Below are 20,823 nucleotides of genomic sequence, written 5' to 3' on the forward strand. Positions count from 1 at the left end.
ATTTTTGACCTTTTTTTCTTTAACATCACCTATTTCTTGACTTTTTCATAAAAACGTCAAGTATTTAAAATTGCAAACGTAAAAAAAGGTGGTTTTTCTTGTAGTGAACATAAATTTAAAAAACTAAGACTATTTGATAACCATTTCATTTTTTGTTTTTGGCGTTTTTGAAGATAAAGCTTATTTTCTTCTCATTGCTTACAATGATTTTCATCCTTCTTAAGTATAATGTTTGAATTTTTAACCAAATTTTAAAAACAAAAATAAATTTTTAAGAGCTACTTTTTTAGTTTTCCAATTTTTGACTTGGTTTTTTAAACTATTGGTAAAAAGTAGACAAATGAATCAATTTGGAGGTGGAAGTAGTGTCTATAAGCTTAATTTTAAAAAACAAAAAACAAAAAACCAAATGGTCACCACGTCTATGTGAATCAATTTAAGACTCTCAAATAAGATTTTGTTTTTAAATTTGTCCAGCACAGGTGGTCATCCAGAGGTGATTGTCGGAGTTGGTTGTTGTCATCGAAATTGGGTGTCAAATATGTGGTACCTCGCTAAATTTACTACAAGAGTGATTATCAAAATTGGTCGTCGATGGATAGAGATATTGAAGAAAGGAATAGTTGGTTATTTTAACAAATAAGTAGTTGTATATAATTTTACTAGGAGTTCAAATAACTCATTGAGTGTCATTCAACTTGCATTTAGTGTGTGTGCCCTTCAACATGTCTTGTTGGACAACATCATTGAAGCAACCCAATTTTCTCTACTTCATTTGGACTTGAGCACAACAATAGAATCTTCTGGGATGTCACCCAAAGATCAACCTCTTCTTTTAGAGTGCATTATCACTATTGCTGCTTTTAGTACACAAATTCTCAGTTATTTTTGTTAATTATAGGATGCTTCTACTATTTTTTTTAGTTGGAAGTCTTTCCTCTAACTTCTTTGTAATTTTTTATCCATCAATAAAACTCCCTATGACGTGTATATATATATATATATATTAAAAGATAATAATTAATAAACTATATATAATTTATAATATAGAACATAAACCCTAATGATAAATAGTCACAATTGAGAATTTTCTCTTTCCTATCAAAATAGACATCATTTGATTCAAATTGGTGGTATAACATAACAAAATATTCAAAGTTTTAAAACCCTAATGCTAAAACACACCATTTAAAGAAACCAAAAACATTTTCATTTCTCAACTTTTATCTAATTTTCTTAATACAAAGGTAATCCATATATGGCAATAACCAAGAAAATATGATCTCTCCCTATTAAAACAGCTTCTTCTTCTTCTAATATTACTTGGCCAGTTTAAAAAATATTTCCTGGCGATCAACCCTTCTTTCCTTTTTCTAATGCCCTAGCTATTTACAAACTATTATTTCCCCTAATTTTCTTGTTGCCTTCACCTCCAAATTAGCTTGACTCTTACCAACTATTTGATCTGCTTCATTATTATCATCCACCCTAATTACAACATGATCTCCACACTCGCCGTCGGACACTGGGTTCATGATCCCTCTGTGAACCAACTGCGACGACTTCTCTGGTGAAACTGTTGCCTCCACGCTTTTGAAGCTTTCCAACTGACCGAGTTCGTCAATGGCTACGGGGTTCACGATCCCCCGGTGAAGCAACTGTGACGACTTCTCTGGCGAAACCGTTGCCTCCGCGCTTTTGAAGTTCGCCGACCGACCGAGTTCCTCGATGGCTTCCGATATCTTCTCAACGGATTTCACAATGTCAATCAATATACAACAAACTGTTGCATCTGGTATGACTCCCAATAGGTCTGAGCTCTCCAAATATCCACTTTTGAGTGTGTTCTTAAGCTCATCAATGGCTGTCCTGGCATTTTCAATGTGGGTTTTGCTTGAAGAAGATGGATTTGTCATTGTTTTGATGGATGAAGCTAATATCCGTAGAGCTTTGCCGGATTCTGAGCTTATGGCCTTGCATGATTCCTCTATTCTTCTTCGAAATTGAATCGCAACCTTCAAAATAATTTATTCGTATTTGTTTAGTATCATTTGATAATAATCCACCAACTTAAGCGTTTTAGTTTAATTAAGTTGTCGTTTAACATAAGCAGGTTAACTATTTTGGTTTAATATGTAGTTTGAATTTTGATCCATATACTTTCAATAAATTATAAATTTATTAATTTCTCAAAATGAATTTTTACAAAAGTTGATTAAATAATAATAATAGTTTTCAAAAAAAAAAAGTTAATATATAAATATATTTCCAGTGAAAATGTTAATAGAATAATAAAAAAAATTGAAAAAAAAAATAAAAGTAATTTTAAATATTTTAACTTTAAATATATTATAACCTATATGTCTGGAATGTTTTTTTTAAGTTTAGTAGTAGTTTATCATAACTATTTTTTCAATTAATATTACTAATTATTTATTGAGTGTTCTCTAAACAAATAAATAATTACCTTAAATTTTTAGATTAAGTGATAAATCATTTGTTTACTAGAACCTATCTTTTATTCTTTCAAATGTTGCAATATTACATTTAACCTTTCATAAACACTTCAAAACTGTCATTGGATAACAAATTTGTAATAGTGACTTGAATTAGAATTTAGATATTGCCACATCGTTTTCTATGTCACTACCACATTCGTTATAAGTATGAAATTTTATCCAACGTCCTAACAAATTTATAGTGTAAGGATAGTTTTAAAACGTGTGTGAAAAATTAAGGGTAATATTGCAAGAAAATAAGGATTTTTTAAAAAGAATTTAGCCTAAACAATAAAGTGGATGCAAAGATGATGAGTTTAATTACTTGGATATCAGTTGGGTTGACATAGCCATTAAGGGATTCAATTTGATATGCACATTGACGAGTGAGTGATCCAATTTTCAAGTATTGTTTCCATGGATGACGAAATGAGAATTTTCCATGTTTAGGTTCCCATGATGCAAAATTTGCCTGCAAAATTAAGATACATAATTAACCAAATTAATATTTATTATTTATAAGAAAAAATAGAGGACACAGAAATTAATTTAAATTTACCAAAGATTCTTCTGAGGACTGTGAAGTGAGCACTGTTTTATAAGCTTGAAGGGATGATAATTTGTTGTGTTTTGAGTCTTCAACAATAATAACATTATTCTCTTCATCCTCATATTGAAAATATTCACCTCCAAATCCTATAAACCAACCATAACCATTTTTAGTCTCTATCTTTAATTATCACCTAAATGTCAAACTATTTATAGAAATAGCAAAAAAAAAACACTGATAGATATTGATAGATAGTGGTAGACTTCTATCAGTATCTATCACTAGACTTTTATCAGCCTCTATCAAAGAATATTAAAATTTTGCTATTTTGTATAAATAGTTTCCCTTACCTTCAAGGTAGTTTGCCAACTTTTCAATATTAGAGGCAATATTGTTATGAAGGGATTCACCAGCCCAAACTGGACATATAAATAGGGAAATAAAGATGCATGTTGCTCCACCAATCAATATGGTGGATAATCTTTGATGTGCTAACTCCAAGATTTTCTCGACTCGGTACCCCGAAACGGATACCAAACTAAAGGTTAGAATGAAAATCAAAACCCCGTAATCATATCGTGCCTTGATCCGTGGAAAGAATCGAGAAAACGTTGATGCAGCAGCTGTGTATCGAAAAACCATCAATATGTATATAATTTTGATTCAAAAGTATTTGTGTATAGATATTGTTAGCAGTTGTTTGGTTTGTGAATCATTGTTATAAAATATAGAGAAGTAATAGTAAAAATAGAGATATATATATACCAAGCAAGAAAACAAAAGTGCCAAGAACTATGGGTTCTCCTGTTTGGCCAAAAAGGCTGGCAAAATGTTGAGCTCCCACTCCTAAGGCTCCAGCAAGAAGTGTTCCAAGTCCTCTATTTAGACCTTTTGATAGTGTTGCACCTGAAAAATAATATAATTAAGACCAATAATAATGTTTAATAGTATTCTTTTTGTCCTATCTCTTTTTGTAATATAATTGACTTACCGATTAAGTAATTTGCGTACAAGAATAGAAAGTTAAAGTGAGCTACATATGTTTTTATATCATGAAGCTCCTTTGATTTTTTTTAATAGAGGATCCTCAACGATTAGCTAGTTTATCTCAAACTATGAAACTTAATTTATTAATTATAAAGAGCTATATGAGCACACATTTCATACGAGATGCTAACTCTTTACAAATCATAAAACCATACAAACAACACCAATTAAATAAATAATCTAATACCAAATTTGTGAAGCTTTTCCTACTTCAAAATAGCTAATTTAACATAAACTCAAACTTTGCATTACTCGTGTTTATTAAAACCATAAGTAGCAAACATCTTGTAATAAAAGGAAAAAAACTGTCAAAGTGAGTATAAGTTCAACGATCATACAGAACGTGGTAACGATCAAAATGTTAGTGATTTAAATTCTTCTACTTTTTTACTATACAAAAGAACAAACTAGTACGAAGATGGAGTTAGTTAATTACCTACGGTAAATTCGAAAATGACGACGACGGTGAGAACAGCCCAAATGGCTGCAATACCAAAACCATCATAGAGAGGCCTCCAATAATACAACAAGGAAACAAATGTAAGAGCCAAACCAACTTTCAAAGAGTGAATAATCCTTCTTGGATCATCTCTTCCAAGTTTATTTGTCCTCTCCATAACACTAATAAGCTTCCTTTTGCAAGAACCCATAATCCCAACTTTTTGTTCATCACTTCCCATTGAAGAAGAAGAAGAAGAAGAAGAAATTAAACTTAAGCTATAGCTAGAGAGAATAAAAGAGAGCAAACACCAATTAAACTATGGTAGTAGTGTATAAAATGAGTGAGTAAGTAGAGTTATTTGCATGCATATTTATAAAGGAATGTTTTTTGGTGCAAAAAGAATATTATGTGTGTTTTTCAATTGGAAGCATGTGTTTGATGTCATTTTGGGGTCATAGTGGAAATAGATTTTGGTAATTAATTTTTTTAAAAAATAATAAAAATAAAAATAAAAAAAGGTGATGCTTTTCTGATTAGGCATTGTCCAAAATGTTGTTTTGTTGATTACTTTGGGGGTTTAAAATAATAAAGCCTGATGTAACAACATAAACTAATTATGTTAATGCTGCAAAAATTAAAAAGTACACAGCTGGGAAGCATTGAGTGTGGGGTTTGACCATGCACCCAAATGGGTTTGTCTCTAAGTAATTTAATTAATTTAACTTATGAATGTCATTAATATTCATTGTTAATTATTATGCAAATTTTGCTGCTTATATTTCTTTTATTATTATTATTATTATTATTATAGTAAAGAAGAAAAATAAAGTAGAAGTTGCTTAGAGAGACAATTGATCTTGGTTAAGTAGTGGTTCATCTTTTGCATTGCACTAAAAGTGAATTGTAAAAGCTGAAATGATTCCACCAAAAGCAGCATCCCAAAGTCAAATAGAAGAGTCACTCAACTCAAATGGTTTGCTGTGAAAGTAATTTTAAAACGGTTAAAACAAAAGTTGATTTTATCAATTTCAAAATCACTCACCAAACATGTATGTTTTTAGACAGATGAGAAAATTAATTGTCCTTAGGAATTCCAAACCATCCTATATAATAAAGAGATTTTATTACTGATTTGTTTGTATTGACTAAAAAAAAGTGTTTTTCAAAGTCATTTTTATTTAAACACTTCTATCAGAAATGGCTTAAAACAAAAACATCAATGTGTTTAGCTATCACTACAAGAATTTGGTTGAATTCCGACAGTCGAGAGTATCGAGAGAAGAAACAATTACCGTCGGGCGAACGTCTCCCGACGACAAAGAAGTCGTCGACAACACCGTCGGGGTACCATCATCGGGGAAATCTTTCCCGATGGTTGGAAAGCCCTGCCATAGGGACAAAGAATTATCTCGACGGATAAGAATCGAGAGTTTCCCCGACCCTAAAGGAATCCATCAAGAAAGAAGAACAAAACCCGACGGTTAGTCATCGAAATTGGTAGGTTAACCCGATGCCCGTCCGTCGAGATTTAAGCTTTCGCTTGATGGCCGAGCGTCGGCATTTATGATAAGCTTAACGATCTTCTGAACCGTCGGGGTTAGTTTTTATCTTGACGGGTTTTTACGCTGTTGGAATTTTAAAACTATCCCGACGGTGATGTAGATCGCCAGGAGAGCTATAAAGCCTGACAGTCTCTATTCACCATTGGGATAGTTTTAAATCCAGACAATATGAAGTCACCGTCGAGAGTTCGTTGCCCAACTCCTTGACATCGGGAATTCTTGAAATAAATAAATAAATAGATTTAAATGCCTATTTAAATCTGTTTATTTTTTTTTAGATCTTTTTTTTTTCCAAATGTCATACCTGTTTGAATCTTATAAATATCAATCAACTAAATTAAGATTGCCAAAATGAAGTACATATCCATAATAGATTAATAATATATTGAAAACTTTAATCCACGAGTTCTATAACATCCACAATTACATCGACAATTAAATCCACAATTATATCCACAATGAAAATGTAAAACCTAACTGCACTTCTTGTCTAGAGATGTATCTTCAACAAAAATCTCTAGATAATTACAAAATACAAATTTAAATAAGTTTAATGCTCAATAATATATCAATCTCAACTAAACAAACCAAGTTACCTCAATCATAAAGAAACCTACAAACCAAGAACCTCAATCATAAACAAACCAACTCAATCGTAACTTAAACTTAACATACTTGTACTTAAATATAGATATGCAATCAACTAAAACAAACTAACTTACACAATCAAACTAACTTACAGAGCCAAACTAACTTGCAATATCAACTAAAACATCCCCTCCCCCCATCCCCCAAAATTATTCTCAATGGTAATAAACAAACAAACTTACACAATCAACTAAAATACTCCCCCTACCCCCCACCTCCCAAAATTATTCTCAATGGTGATAAACAAACTAACTTACACAATCAAATGAAACAAACTAACTAAAACAAATTAATTAACACAATCAAACTAACTTACACAATCAATTGAAACACCCCCTCCCCCTCCTCCACCCCCCAAACTTATTCTCAATCATAATATACAAACCATCTGAAACACCTAACATGCAAGATAACAACACATACACAATCATCTAATTTAGCATAAAATAAAATTCAAACTCAACTTCAGGATAACAACATTGACTATACTTTACATAACTATACGCTTATGTTGTTACCATAACTGCAGGATAACAACATACACAATCTTACAATTAAGTTTACTACGAAAGTTGAAGAGCTCATACCTAGTTCGTCTATCTTTCATAAGTTGTAAGAGCATAACTTTCATATCCTCCATCTCAGCTTGTCTTTTGGCGTCCTGTTCGTCCAATCTGGCCAATCTAGCCTTTAAGGAGTCTATCTCTTGTTGTTGCTCCTCTATAATTCTTGATGAAGATGTACTAGACGATGATCCCCTAGATTTTTTTCACTTTCTTACCCTTCGGTGTCCTACCAAGGCCAACTCTTGGGCCCAACACCTGCTCGCATATTTTCTCATCTGATATTTGTTCAGACCCTTCTTGGGGGGAGGATTCTCTCAGCTTAACCATTTGACTCTACATAAATAATTAAAACTAATTATTGTATGACAATTGTATATGAATAAAGTTACATTGAGGAATAAAAACTTACATACTTACATATGCATCATTCGTAGCCTGATTAACAAAAGAGTTATCACTCCTACAATGTGTTTGCCTAAATAAATCTACTAGGTCCATTGGTTCATCGTCGGGTCCTTTCTGTAAACCAATTCACAAGAAAATGAGATATAAAGATGAGTGTACTTTAACTAGCTATAAAAATTATACTTTATCCAACTTACCGTGGATTCTCTTATGCATATAAAAGTTTTAGAACCAACTGTATGAGTGTACTTTAAGATTGACCTATTCCTCTGATTCGTCCTTGCCACTTTCTAAGAAAATGGGAAATTAAACTTCGATAGAGTAATTGAAAAGTAAGTAAACAAGAACAAAAAAAAAACATAAAAATTATTACTTTCCAGTCGGACCATTCAAACTTGTTGCATAGAAACTGTCAATCCTCTATGTTGTCCTTAAGGCGATCAGATGGGTGTGCTCGTGCCTCTTTAGGACTTGCATATTTCTTATAGTATTTGTGTAGTTCTCCCCTATACTCTTTGAACGAATTTTTCATATGTTCATCGATGAAATCATTGACCAGTTTGTTGGTCAAGTCTAACACAAAATGATACTGAATTAAGACAAAAAAGAAAAACTAACTACTATGGAAGCCGATGCATAGATAATTTGTAAAATATAAATTGACCATCTTACCAATTAATGAATAAATGTCGTTCAACTCCATCTATTAGCTCCCACTTAGCATTCATACATTTTCTGTATGGACATCTTGTTTTTCCTGACTTATTAACATAAAGTTTCGCAACATCAAGGAGTTGATATACTCCTTCTGCATACTACGTTGATAACTTATTCCTAATCTTAATCCACTCTTTATCCATTCTTAATAATATATGCGATAAATTGAACCTGTATGATTTAGACAATTAGTTATATTAGAACATATAGTTCCAATTTCTACCTTTTAATTTCATTTTATTTACTTATTGTTCATGGTTTTGAATGATTAAAAGTACGTTTAAGTCTGATTTTGAAAATGACAAAAGTCATTTTATCTATTTTAGAATCACTCCTAAATATATCCTTATTCCTCTTTTGATCCTATACAATTTACTCTTATAAAAGTAGATCTAAGGGTAGAAAGGCTTAAGATGTTTGGAGATAGTTTCAAAATGCAAGTTGAAGTCCTAGAGGTTGAAGCCAAATTATTGTAAAGACAACCAAATGATATCCACTCAGATAGAGACTTATAGTTGAAGCCAAATTGATGACAAAATCAATGTTAGTGCTATCATTCTTATGATAGTGCTAGTTGAAGTCCTATCATAAGAATTGATAATGTTTAGCTCCATAATGTATGAAGAATAGGTAGTTTAGAAACTAAAGAATACAAAAAACATCCCCTATTCTCCACCCTAAACTATTCTATAGAGTTAATCGAATCGACCCATAAACTAACTCGAATATCCCAAGTTATTGACACAAATTCATTTAGCGAGAAATCTAGCAAGAAAAAAACTACCATAGTCCATTGGCTATCTACATAAATAGAGCAAATCACATGATACGGAATTGAATTGTTCTTTAGCTAACAGAATACCTCATTCTATGATCCACAACAAATCTACATTACAATCAACCATCTAATAAACAAAAACTCAACATCCAATTCCAATCAATTTATTTCTACTTAACAAATCACTAACATCATTACAATCAACCAATTTATGGCAGTACTCAGTACTCAATACAATCAACCAAGAATATCAAGAAAATAAGTAAAAAAGAGTTACCTTTCTGGCTAAAGGAAAATCGAAGACGACGGCGGACGACAAGAGAACGAACCAACGGCCGAGATGGGGAACCAACCGATGACCAAGGAACGAACGGAGTTACCTTTCCAGCGAGGGGCGGACGACCAGGGAACAAACGGATGGCTGCCAAAGGGAACGAGCGGACGAAAATAGCTACCAGAGGGGATAAATGGGCGGTGAAAGAGGAAGGAATGGTGGCAGATGGCGAGAGGGAGAACGACAGCAAGAGGAGAAGAAGAAGAGGAAGAAGAATCGACGAGAGAAGGAAAAAGAAGAATCGGGGTGGGGTTTAAATCGAGTTTTTCTCGACGATTGTTTGCCAACGTTAGGATATGTCTCAAGTAATCCCGATAGTCAACTCCCAACCGTCGATCAAACCTACCAAGCCCGACGGTTTTCTGACACGATCGTCGGCAGAAAATCACCAATTCGCAAACGAAAATTAGAATCCCCGATGGTTGACTGAACACCGTCAGGAATACAATAACGGTCGACGGTTTTCTGACACTACCATCAGGGAACCTTCCCAAATTCCCAAAAAAAAAATTATATTGCTTAGAAATCCCGACAGTCGACTAAAAACCATAGGGCGTTGGACCTATCCCGACAGTTCTTGTCTCACCGTCAACCAATGATTCCGCAATGTGACGGTTGCATTGTGTCGTCGGGCTTTATATAGAACAGTCGACGCTTTCGCTCTTACTACCAGGGGAGCTTAAAAATCACAATAGATTCTGCACACCACGCCCAACGGTCGAGTAGTAACCGTCGGGTATGCTTAGAATGCCCAACAGTGATTTGCTTACCGTCGGGAGAGATTAGAAAGCCCGACAGTCTTCTCGTGGACTGTTGGGCAAATGCGAAATCCCGACAGCCTTTTCGCGTATCATCGGATGTAAATTTTTATCCTGACCCTTTGTCTGGATCGTCGGGATTGGCAAAAACCAATGACGTTTTTTTGGTCGTCGGGAATTACATTAATTCTTATAGTGTATGCATTTTCTTAAAAGTGTTTTTATATACAAAGTTGTTTTGTTTGCTATATCCTAAAGCATTTCTAGTAATGTGAAATTATTATAAAGGGCCTATTAAAAACTATGAATTAATAATTTAGAAACACATTTGTTGGTCGTGTTTTTTTTATTTTTATTTTTATCATAAGATCGATCTAATCGATCATTAGATCAGTTAGTCATTAGGAGTTGCTCAGTGGATATAATTGATGCAGTTGGTCGCTAGGACTAACCATTGAAGGTGGTTATTGTTAGAGTTGGTTGTCGAAGAGGGTTGTTAGTTAGTAATCCAGGTTGATCGTCGAAGGTGGTCATCTAGTTAGTCGCCAGTGATGGCTACCAGAATTGGTAGTGGTGGTAACTAGAGGTGGTTGCATGGAGTTGGTCATTTGTGGTGGTCGCCAAAGATGATTGTCAAAGGTGACTGCCAGAAGGTAATGATAGCCAATCACAACCATGGTGAAAGTGAGGTAGATGACTAGTAAAGACATCTTGATAATTTTATGATAAATACAAGTGAGAGAGAGTAACCTGTAAGTATTTAGAAATCATTTTTCTAAGTATTTTTCTCAAACTAACTTATTTTTATAAATTCATTTTTCCAAAAATTATTTGAACGGGTAGGAAAACACTCCAATTTTTTTAAATGATATTTTTTCCAAAAAAATACTCAAAGAGTTAAAACAAAAAAAATAGTGTATATATTTTGAGTTTGTACTAAACAGTTATATTGAAGAATGGCAAAAGAGTGCCCAAATGTAATTAAAGAATACATGCCCCAAACAGCCACCCAAATAATATTTGCACATATTGCATGTTGTATGTATATGTATTATATACCAATAAAATCTAAGAAATATAATATAATGATAGTGGTTATGTACAATGTACATGTATTTTGATAGCTTCACACATAAGAAAAAGCTGAGAATAAGTCATACCATTAATTCTTGGATTTTTATGGAAAAACACTTAGACTACATTTCGAACTTCACTTATTTTTATACAATCCACTCAAATGTCCAATCAAAAATTGACACGTGGTAAATTTGTCGTTTCTTTAAATAATTTTTTAAATATTTTTTTCTTATTTATGATGAAATGGATGCATAGACATAGATGCAATATTTTCATTTGTATGTATCTCCTTAATAAATCTCTTAATCTTAAAAATATCTCTAAATATTTTTTAAAGTTTAAATTATTATCAAACATTTTTTTTAAAGTTGAAAGAGACGAGCAAATTTAGATTTATTGGTATCCTCGAAATTTTTCTAGAAAATTTTACATATATAACATATATAATTTATGAATTTAAGATTTTCATTATTCCACTACGATCCACTCAGTTGCCCATATTTTGGATTATTAACATGAACAATAAATAACAATATTGTAATATAACTGTCCTTTAATATATTATCTTCAATAAACAAGTACTTAAAAAAATGATTTTAACAATTAGGTCATAGTGAACAAGATAATTGAAAAATGAAAAGCATCAAGCATTAATTTAAATAAAAAAGAAAAGAAAAACCCAAAAAGATGTTGCACTGACGCATTTTGAATATTATAAATTATTAATGTACGAAACTTTAGTTTATGTGAATAAAAATATGATTAGCATTATCATGAACATTTATACAACATTTATGAATTGTAATGTTATGATCTATTAATTTATAGGTTGGTTCCAATGTTATAAACACTTGAGTTGCACATATGTTTAATTAATTGGAACTTTAATTAATTTTGTTTAAATACTTAGATCAGCAAGCATTCTTAAGGAATTGGATATACATGGCTGAAGATATTTTATTTAACATGTGTAAAAATAGAACTCAGAAGGAAGGATTTTGCAAATACATTGAATTATTAGAAAGAGATTCTTCCTTTTACACTTTTTTTTTATTAAGAATTGTTTAAATTCATATCTAAATAATTAATATTAGCCTTATCAGTTCTTACAAAGATTAAACTTTTTCCAAGCTTATCAAAGGGATGCTTTTTCAAAATCTAAAAGGTTTGGTTGAAAGTTATTATTTAAAAATAAAAATGGAAACACTTTTAATTAAATAATTAATGGCCAAACTTATTGGTATAACTTCTGACTTCAAAGTAGAGTTGGGTGATATTGTCATAACATTCTCTTTGTATTTTATTTTATTTTTCTTTATTTTTTTCATATTTTTTAAATTGTTTTCAAATATAAGAAAATGAGCTAACTTATATATAAATATAGCAAAATGTTATCAATGACTACACTGTCTATCACTGATAGACAATGATTTTTTGCTATATTGAAAATATTTACTATAATTTTATCATTTAAAATAATTATATAGATCATTGTTTTTATTCTCTATTTTAAAAACATGTATGTTCCAATATAGGTTTAAGCATTTCTATAGTAATATTTATTTGTTGAGTTTTTTTTTTTTTTTTTTTAATTACTATCTTGATAATTATGTATCTTTTCACTATTTTTATCTAGTCTATGTTCATAATCTATATACGTTAAATAGATCTTAAAGCTCATCTTAATTATTATTTTAAAAATCAATAAACCTAAAACCATGTTTGGCCCCAATAGATCATATTTATGGTACCAACAGGGAGCTAAACAGCTAAAGTTAAATTTTATTGAACTGGATACAATAATAGTATTAATAATAATGTGAACATATTTTTAAAATTATAGATGAAAGAGAGACTCACATGAACTAATTTTACTTTTAGAAAAGTTAACGTACTAACACCAAGTACTAATTTCAACATATCAACAAATATTTACAAATACATCGATGGGGTAAGTCTTTTCAAAAAAAAAAAATTAATAATGACGACTTTTTATCAAACTGAACAAAGTTAAAATTGATGTCCAACTCTCATTTTAGAAATATATCAATCGATATATCAAAATATCAACAGATATTTTAATCCTGCTAATAATTCGAAGAATATGTTGATTCTTTTACAACAGGAATTTTAGCATGTTCAAAACTTGAGAAGTGATTAAGACCCTCTCTATCAGGCTCTCGTCCAACCAAACCATGTTACAACCACGTATGTAACAAGACGAAAACAATACAAGCTCAAGTCCTTCACTTATTTTACTCACCATGGAAGGTTACACCTCCAATCCAAGCAACAAAACAACACGTGTTTCGGTAATGTAGATGTTTAAAGTTCCCTTTAGGATATAGTTTCAGAAAGAAACTGTGTAACATAAACCACACAAATACACTATTTAACTTTATCAACACTACTTAAATATTGCCATTCCTATGTTACACTTCCATTTAACTATAAAGTATAATAATCCTAATCAAGGACACAGAACTAGCAAATGAAGCATTTCATTTGATAATCTCCATTGCCCAACAGCTTACACCATAACCAGATCCTTGACACATATTCCCTATTCTATTCTATTCTACAGGGCATACACAACCTATATGAGGGAAAATAATGATCCTTGAATATGCATCTACCTATCTAAACCTTGCTATGGATTGGTAATTTATCCATCCAAGGAAGAACGACATGTTTTCAACACATGTTTTAGTTTTTTTCTACCTTACAGACAGTTTTGCAGATAAGAGTTCGTTATTTTTCTGATTTTACCATGTATAGATAGGATTTTCAACCTGAGGAGGCAGGAGATGTAAGTCCTTACAGTGCTGTCTGTCATAGTCACGGGTCCCTGGGATTGCTCCAGTACAAAGTCGGAGGAGTTCGTTACCAGTAAGACAATAATGGGCAAATGCAAGACCACCATCGACGACTTCTGTCAGACTAGGCGTTGAGATTGACTTCCTGATTACCTTCCCATCGGTGTTGTTTGATTCTAATTCTTTGTCACTGTTCAAGACTTTGTTAAGATCAGAATATTCCAAGAATCTCTGAGTAGCAGCCTCCCACGAGAGGTTGTATCTTTCCTCAGGAGTAAGAGGACGAGGTTCATTTTCCAATGCCTCTTTCACTTTGGCAACGAAATCTTCCGATGACTTGTAAGTCAAACAATTGGGGAAAGACCTGAAGAAGTCATTGGATGGATGATCTGCACACACTACAAACTTTCCCATGGCAAGCGCCTCGGCCGTAGCTGTACAGAGCACGTCACTGACACTCGGGTTTATAAAAACTTTGTACCTTCAAGGAGAAAATAGAAATACTTTCAGCGGATTAAATGGAAAGAAATTTAATTGCAGGACTTGATGAAAGATCTTTCAGTGAAACATGTTTTTATCTGTCATTACAATACGGAATTCTTGGGGAGGCATCAAATAGATTAGAAGAAAAACTACTTTGCACAATAAATGCATACAAATTCGGGGTGGGTGGGGGGGCGGGGGGGCGGAGAGAGTACGGAACAAGGTTTTTAAGAGAGGTTACCCATGAAGTGAATCATCTGCATGGTCCCTCCCTCTCAAAAAGTTTACATTCAACTCCAACTTTTTAGCTGCACTCTGAACCTCGTGGGCGTCCTCTCCATTTCCATACACATCCAAATTGAACCCATCAAGGTCATGCTTGTGCTTTGCCAGCAAATCTATTAGTTCTCTGTATCCTTTTGCCCAGACCATTTTCCCCAAGAAATATGCCCCTTTTGAAAAAGCTATGTTCCCAAGTTTCCTGTCCTCGTCAACCTTTTCTCCAATTTTTAAGAATTTTGGATTTACACCATGGACATTGCAAATAACAGACTTGGGAAGATCTTGAGTGGCAGCAGAAAGTCGAAGAACCTGGGAGAGAAACAAAGGACAAATGGTTGTGTTAATTGAAACTGACTCTGAGAACCCTGGATGTAAGAGCAAAAGCCCATCATGAAGGGACATCTTAGAGGATATCTTTCTATAGCAAACAAGAACAGTCTAAATAAGAAAAAGTGATGTTATAAAGATGAGGAAGGAACAAAAAAGATTATCCATCATGATCTATTAGACTAATACCTTGTGACAGTATGCTCGGATGACCCAGTTGTTTATGTGTTTCACAAGGAATGCTTGCAGAGCACCATTTTTCTCCCGCTTGATGTATTCCAGGTAATTTGTATGGACCACACCAACAACATGGTTAAATTTATCGGTCCAACGCTTGCCATGATGGTACCAATTAAGGTGTTCTGGTTCTTCCAAGATCGCTATGTCGGCATCCTTGGAAGGAACAAACTGAGAAGTATCTCCAGCAGGTATGATACTCCGCCTTTCTTTAGAGAACTAAACAATGACCATAAATCAGTGACTCAGTCTTACAATCCATTCGAGAACAATGTTTTTAACAATTCACAAGACACTCACCTTTCCTGGATAGAATGAAATTTTAAAGTCAGGCTTAAAGCCAATTCTTTCCTCAAGCCATTTACGAATGTAAGTCTCTTGCTCTTCTGGAGAACTAAAGGTGAGATGGTTAGGATAAACTAACTCCTGATCTGACATGGAAAGCCAAGGAACTAATAATGTTACACTCTGTTTTGCAGATTGTGCTAAATATGCAGCCCTAAACAAGGGATTTACAGCTGTTCCAGTCATCCATGGAAGGCTAGCTGTCGTGACAATTGCAACATGCCTTTTCCCATCTGATGGTACGTGCTTTGTGTGATCAGTCCAAAATCCACCATCATAGCAATGACCGGTACTTTCGAGGACACTGGCTATCCTTGAATCCAGTTCATCATTTACATTTTCATTTCCTATAACAGATGTCTCTCCTGTAGAGGAGCCCCATAGAAATTGATTCTTACGTTTGTTACACAAGTTCTCCACTATCTTATCACAAACATCTGCAAGAATACGATCAACAGGTTATATAGAATTAAAACACAGAGAGAGAGAGAGAGAGAGAGAGAACGTGGAGCAAGAGGAGGATGAGCATATAGCTCATTAAACAAGGAAATGCAATGATCCAATTTCAATTCTGAACTATTTTTATGATTATATGGAAAGGAGAAAGAGAAACACATGTACCACTACCAATGTTTTACAGGCAAATAAACCATGTAGATTAGCCCCTCAATCCAGACGTTTTAAACACTATGGGTTGATCTAGTGGTCAATAAGCGATATGTAAATAATAAAAGATTCAAAAGAAACAACTTGGCAACCTACTTAGGATTTAACATCCTAAGTAGCTCAACTAAATATAGTAGGGTCAAACAGTTTTCCTATGAGAATCGTCGAGGTGGTGCAAGCTAACCCAGGCACTCATAAATATCCCCCCAAACAAAAAAAAAAAAAGAAAATAAATAAATATAAATAATCTCATATGTCTTATTCACTAGCACCAAACAGATAAGTGAAATGTGGCCACAAAACTTGCCTGGGGTTTCAAAATGCCAATAACATTTCAAACAAATTGCCCAACATGAAAGATAATCCGAAGATAGGAAGAAAGAAATATCCCATGCAGACTTCCCTTTCCCAGCATTCATTGGGTATTTTAAATATAGAACCTAAGGAATATGCATACAATTTCAAGATTGAGTGAATTTTTTTTTGCTGTAAGCTGTATCCTTGTATCTGTCATAAGCATCAGTACTTCCTCCATATTTAGGTTTCTCACTACCAATTAAAAAAATAGTGGATAGTATGTTAACATGGAAGTTATTAAGGGAGGGGAATTCAACGCCCCCCACCCCCAAGCAAAAAAATAAATATAGTAGCAGAGTGCATCAGGAAATCTTATAGGCTGCGGTTCTAGATAACTATAACACAAGTTTATACCTCTTCTAATGCCAATTTGATCAAGGAAAGATCCAGATTGCCTAACTAAAGATGCTAAAAGCTCTGGTACATCCAGTGGCGGCACCTCCTACATGCACAAAAATGACAAATCCATTAGCTTAATTACACTCCAGAAAAGAAAGAAAAACAATGTAACAATAAAGCGAAAGGAGAAGGGAATACGAGAAGGACAACACACAGCACAGACTACCTACACCTACCAACCTTTCAGCTAAGCTAGCATGCTCGTACGTCTATGAAAATTGTATTGATCCAATGACTAAACATTTTAAAATCAAAGATGGGGCCAACCTTAGAGTCTTCAGGGTCCTTGCAAATTGATCTCTGCGAACAAGAAATACAAACGAATCATTATGGAACAAAAGTGCCTCGTCCCTTTTTAATCATCAATACTGATGTCAGTTACAGGTAGAGCAAGTCTACAACGGTAACACTAATCTAATAATCAATTTATACCATCACCAGAATCTATACCATTGCGATGAAGCAAGAAACAGTATAGTAAATTCAAATACTGTGACGTCTTGGAAAAACTCTGCAAGGGTGATAAACTAATGACACCAATAACTTATTGTGCAGGAGCCACTACCCCAACAACCTACCTTTCCTCATACACGTGTTTGATGCATCATATACACACACCCATATATATATGCTGTTTTCCATGCAGACACACAATACATCAACACTTTTTTAAGATGGGAATAACATAACACGGCAGTTACTATCCAGAACACAATAGAGGCTACTTGCATGTCCGATCAAAGAATATAATCCACCTTTAACTATTCATTATTTGCCCTTACAATGGCATAGATAAACTGTTTTTCTTTTAACCATAACTCATGAGTATCCAGAAAAACTTATGTGCCACCATTTGACTAGCCTCAGAGGACAATCATGTAATCCTAAAGTCATTGGCATCAAGTAAAGGTAGGTTATTTACATAATATCCTAGAAAGATAGACGATCATTATTTGAACTCACAATCTCAAAGTAATTTTTCTTCACAACTTAACCCTTTGGTCACAAGTCTAACCCAGGTAACAACTAAAAATAGCTAGTAATAATCTAAGGGTCCCAAACAATACCCAGAAAATTATGAATTCGGAGACTTTTATAGCTAAAATGACCTTGTAAGGGTCTCCTTATACTTCTATCACATAATCGAAGACTGATATCCTTAAAATGAACTCATGAGTCATAACAAAGACTGATATCGTTATATTTATAGCAAGGAGACCATTTCCCCTTACATATTTTCTATTATTCATAAGATGGAACGCGTGAGTTGTTTATTATATCAGCAGAGTAGAAGTTCCTGAATCAATTGAGACTGGCACTAATACGAGATAAAATAAAGAAAAGTAAAGAAAACGACAATACATTAAAAGACAAGCTAAATAAGATTAAAGAACAAGAACACACCAAGCTCGACTTCACTTTCTCCACGAAGTCCCCATTCTTAAATCCCTCAAACATCTCGGCGGATGAACTCCGCTTCTCGAACTCCCTCAATCTCGTTTTCAACGCTTGAATTGGCTCCCAATCCCTGTTAACATGCACGTCCTCGCTCTCATTCTCTCCTCTCGATTCTCCCCAAAACTCCCTAAATCTCACTCTATTCCATTTCCTCGCCCCATCACCATCAATAAACCTATCCCCATCTTCCACCTCAGAAACAATTGCGTTCTTAATTGCAGACAAATCGATCCGAATCCTCGTCCTGGGCCTCCATTTCTCCAACACAGTTTTACTAAAGTCCGGCGAGGAGTACACCCGACGAATTTCCGATATCTTCGGCTGCAATTTCTTCACAAACTCAATCTCAGCAGGTGGAGATGACCCCGACCCAATTGCAGGAACAGAGAAACTGGAAGCCGAATTAAAGAAATTCTCAATTTCCCTGTCGAAAGACGTCGCTAAATTCTTGAAAGAGTTGGCTCTGTCTTTAATCAACTGAAGATCCGCGTCCGCTGAATCACGAACGTCCCTCCATCCTTTGGAAATAAAGGAAAAGGCATTGGAAGAAGAAGAAGCGTCAGTTACCATTGTAGACTGTGATTCTTCAAGGGAATTTCAGGCAACCCAGAATGGGAATTATGAAGAAGAAGAAGAAGAAGAAGAAGAAGAAGAAGAAGAAGAAGAAGAAAGGGAATTGGGGGAATGGCGGTTGAGATTTTGGGTGGGGTTTTTCTGAAACTTTCTGGAAGCGTGTGAAGAGACGACGACCCACATGGAGGGAAAATGAGAGAGGGAGAATGACGTGGCGAAGAGGGATTGGAGGAGAAAAGGGGAAGCGTATTAGGGTTTCATTGCAGAATATTCTGAGGAAAGAAGAAAAGACGATGGATAACAGATTGTGAGAGCCATCGTTTGTGGCCGAGGTGACGGTTGGGGATTTTTGTCCCAATTTTATTGGCGGACATGAAATTTTCCCATAAATACCTTTTTTTTTTCCAAATTAAAATAATGTCTAATTATTCCAATACTCCACGTTGTTCTTCCACACTGCACCGTCCCTAACTTTTTTTTTATTCGAGGCATTTTTATTTTCGGGTTTTATTCTAATAGTTTGTTCTTTTAAGAATTAGTTGGCAGAACAGAATTTATCGTTTGCTTTTTTTTGGATCTAATTTTCTCAATAATTTAGAATTCAATTTATATAATGATAATATTCATTGAGCTGGGAGGAGACGAATGGCTTTTTCGTCCCGTCCCTATTTAATTCTCTATCTTCAAGAAATTGGAATTCTTGTGGAAAATTTAAGAGATTGAGTTCCATGCTATAATTATTCCCGGTTAAATCTCTTTTAAAAAATCAAATAATAGTTTTCAAAAAATTATCAATTAAATAGTTAAGGACATTTTGGTAGGCAAAATCTAAAAACAGAAATTTCAAAATAAGGAATCAACGAAATCGAAGTTGTGTTTCATGTTTTCATATACGTGTCTAATAGTAGATTTAGGAACTAAATTCCGATTTAAACAAATTTTTAAAATGTGATTGAAAATATATTTAATCACTCACTAAATATTAGATAGAATATAAACCATTATTAATTAATTTTTTAACTTGTTTTAGGTTAAAGTTTTTGTACAATTATTATTTGTTATATCATATAATATATTACATATTTTAAATTCAACAAATATAATTGAGTTTATAACATAAAATAGTATAATTGTATTATTGTTTTTATCATTTTTAATATAATTTTATATTTTAAAATTTTAAATTCAAAATTTAGATCTACTAAAAATATATAAAAGTTGTTTTCAGAATTTAAACTTTGGATCATAAAATCTAGAAACAGTTTCAAAAACATAATCCATACTACCAATCAAACACAACACATATTTGCTAAAGAATCTAAAACAAAATCTGAGTTGCCTCAAAAAAAAAACCTTAATTTTCAGTATGAATCCTTATTTTCCAGGTTAATTTTCCATGAAAAAAAATTAATAAAATAAATGGAACAAAGATGGTTATTGTCCCCGTTTAGTTCAAAGAGTTTTTTTTTTTTTTTTTTTTGTGGTCGAAATCCCCATT

At 33.3% G+C, this 20,823-nt stretch overlaps 2 protein-coding genes across 2 annotated transcripts; both read right to left on the reverse strand.

Annotated features, from left to right (window-relative positions):
- Nucleotides 1–1,385: 1,385 nt before the first annotated feature.
- LOC120074689 (aluminum-activated malate transporter 8-like) lies at nucleotides 1,386–4,775 on the reverse strand. The gene is made up of 7 exons (XM_039027905.1): nucleotides 4,532–4,775; nucleotides 3,814–3,954; nucleotides 3,399–3,671; nucleotides 3,058–3,194; nucleotides 2,824–2,970; nucleotides 1,689–2,015; nucleotides 1,386–1,583 (listed from the first exon to the last, which is right to left on the reverse strand). The coding sequence occupies exons 1-7, from the start codon at nucleotides 4,773–4,775 to the stop codon at nucleotides 1,386–1,388; spliced, it is 1,467 nt and encodes a 488-aa protein (XP_038883833.1).
- An 8,839-nt stretch (nucleotides 4,776–13,614) lies between these two features.
- LOC120073159 (digalactosyldiacylglycerol synthase 1, chloroplastic) lies at nucleotides 13,615–19,677 on the reverse strand. Its single transcript, XM_039025815.1, has 7 exons — nucleotides 18,699–19,677; nucleotides 17,562–17,594; nucleotides 17,250–17,337; nucleotides 15,828–16,309; nucleotides 15,480–15,746; nucleotides 14,923–15,272; nucleotides 13,615–14,679 (listed from the first exon to the last, which is right to left on the reverse strand). Exons 1-7 carry the CDS (start codon nucleotides 19,320–19,322, stop codon nucleotides 14,148–14,150), a joined length of 2,376 nt encoding a protein of 791 aa, XP_038881743.1. The 5' UTR covers nucleotides 19,323–19,677; the 3' UTR covers nucleotides 13,615–14,147.
- Between the last annotated feature and the right edge of the window lie 1,146 nt (nucleotides 19,678–20,823).

The sequence above is a fragment of the Benincasa hispida genome, chromosome 3 (assembly GCF_009727055.1).
Source record: "Benincasa hispida cultivar B227 chromosome 3, ASM972705v1, whole genome shotgun sequence".
In the NCBI taxonomy this organism is placed as follows: Eukaryota; Viridiplantae; Streptophyta; class Magnoliopsida; order Cucurbitales; family Cucurbitaceae; genus Benincasa; species Benincasa hispida.

Bases quoted from the DNA above. Each gene is read 5' to 3' on its own strand.
- LOC120074689 (XM_039027905.1), bottom strand. From the start codon at position 4,775: ATGGGAAGTGATGAACAAAAAGTTGGGATTATGGGTTCTTGCAAAAGG. The intron at 2,971-3,057 runs GTAAATTTAAAT...TTAATTTTGCAG, and splicing joins AGTCCTCAGAAGAATCTTTG to GCAAATTTTGCATCATGGGA. The intron at 2,016-2,823 runs GTAATTAAACTC...ATTATTTTGAAG, and splicing joins TCAACCCAACTGATATCCAA to GTTGCGATTCAATTTCGAAG.
- LOC120073159 (XM_039025815.1), bottom strand. From the start codon at position 19,322: ATGGTAACTGACGCTTCTTCTTCTTCCAATGCCTTTTCCTTTATTTCC. The intron at 15,273-15,479 runs GTATTAGTCTAA...TTTCTCTCCCAG, and splicing joins TCCGAGCATACTGTCACAAG to GTTCTTCGACTTTCTGCTGC. The intron at 14,680-14,922 runs GTAACCTCTCTT...TTCTCCTTGAAG, and splicing joins GCAGATGATTCACTTCATGG to GTACAAAGTTTTTATAAACC.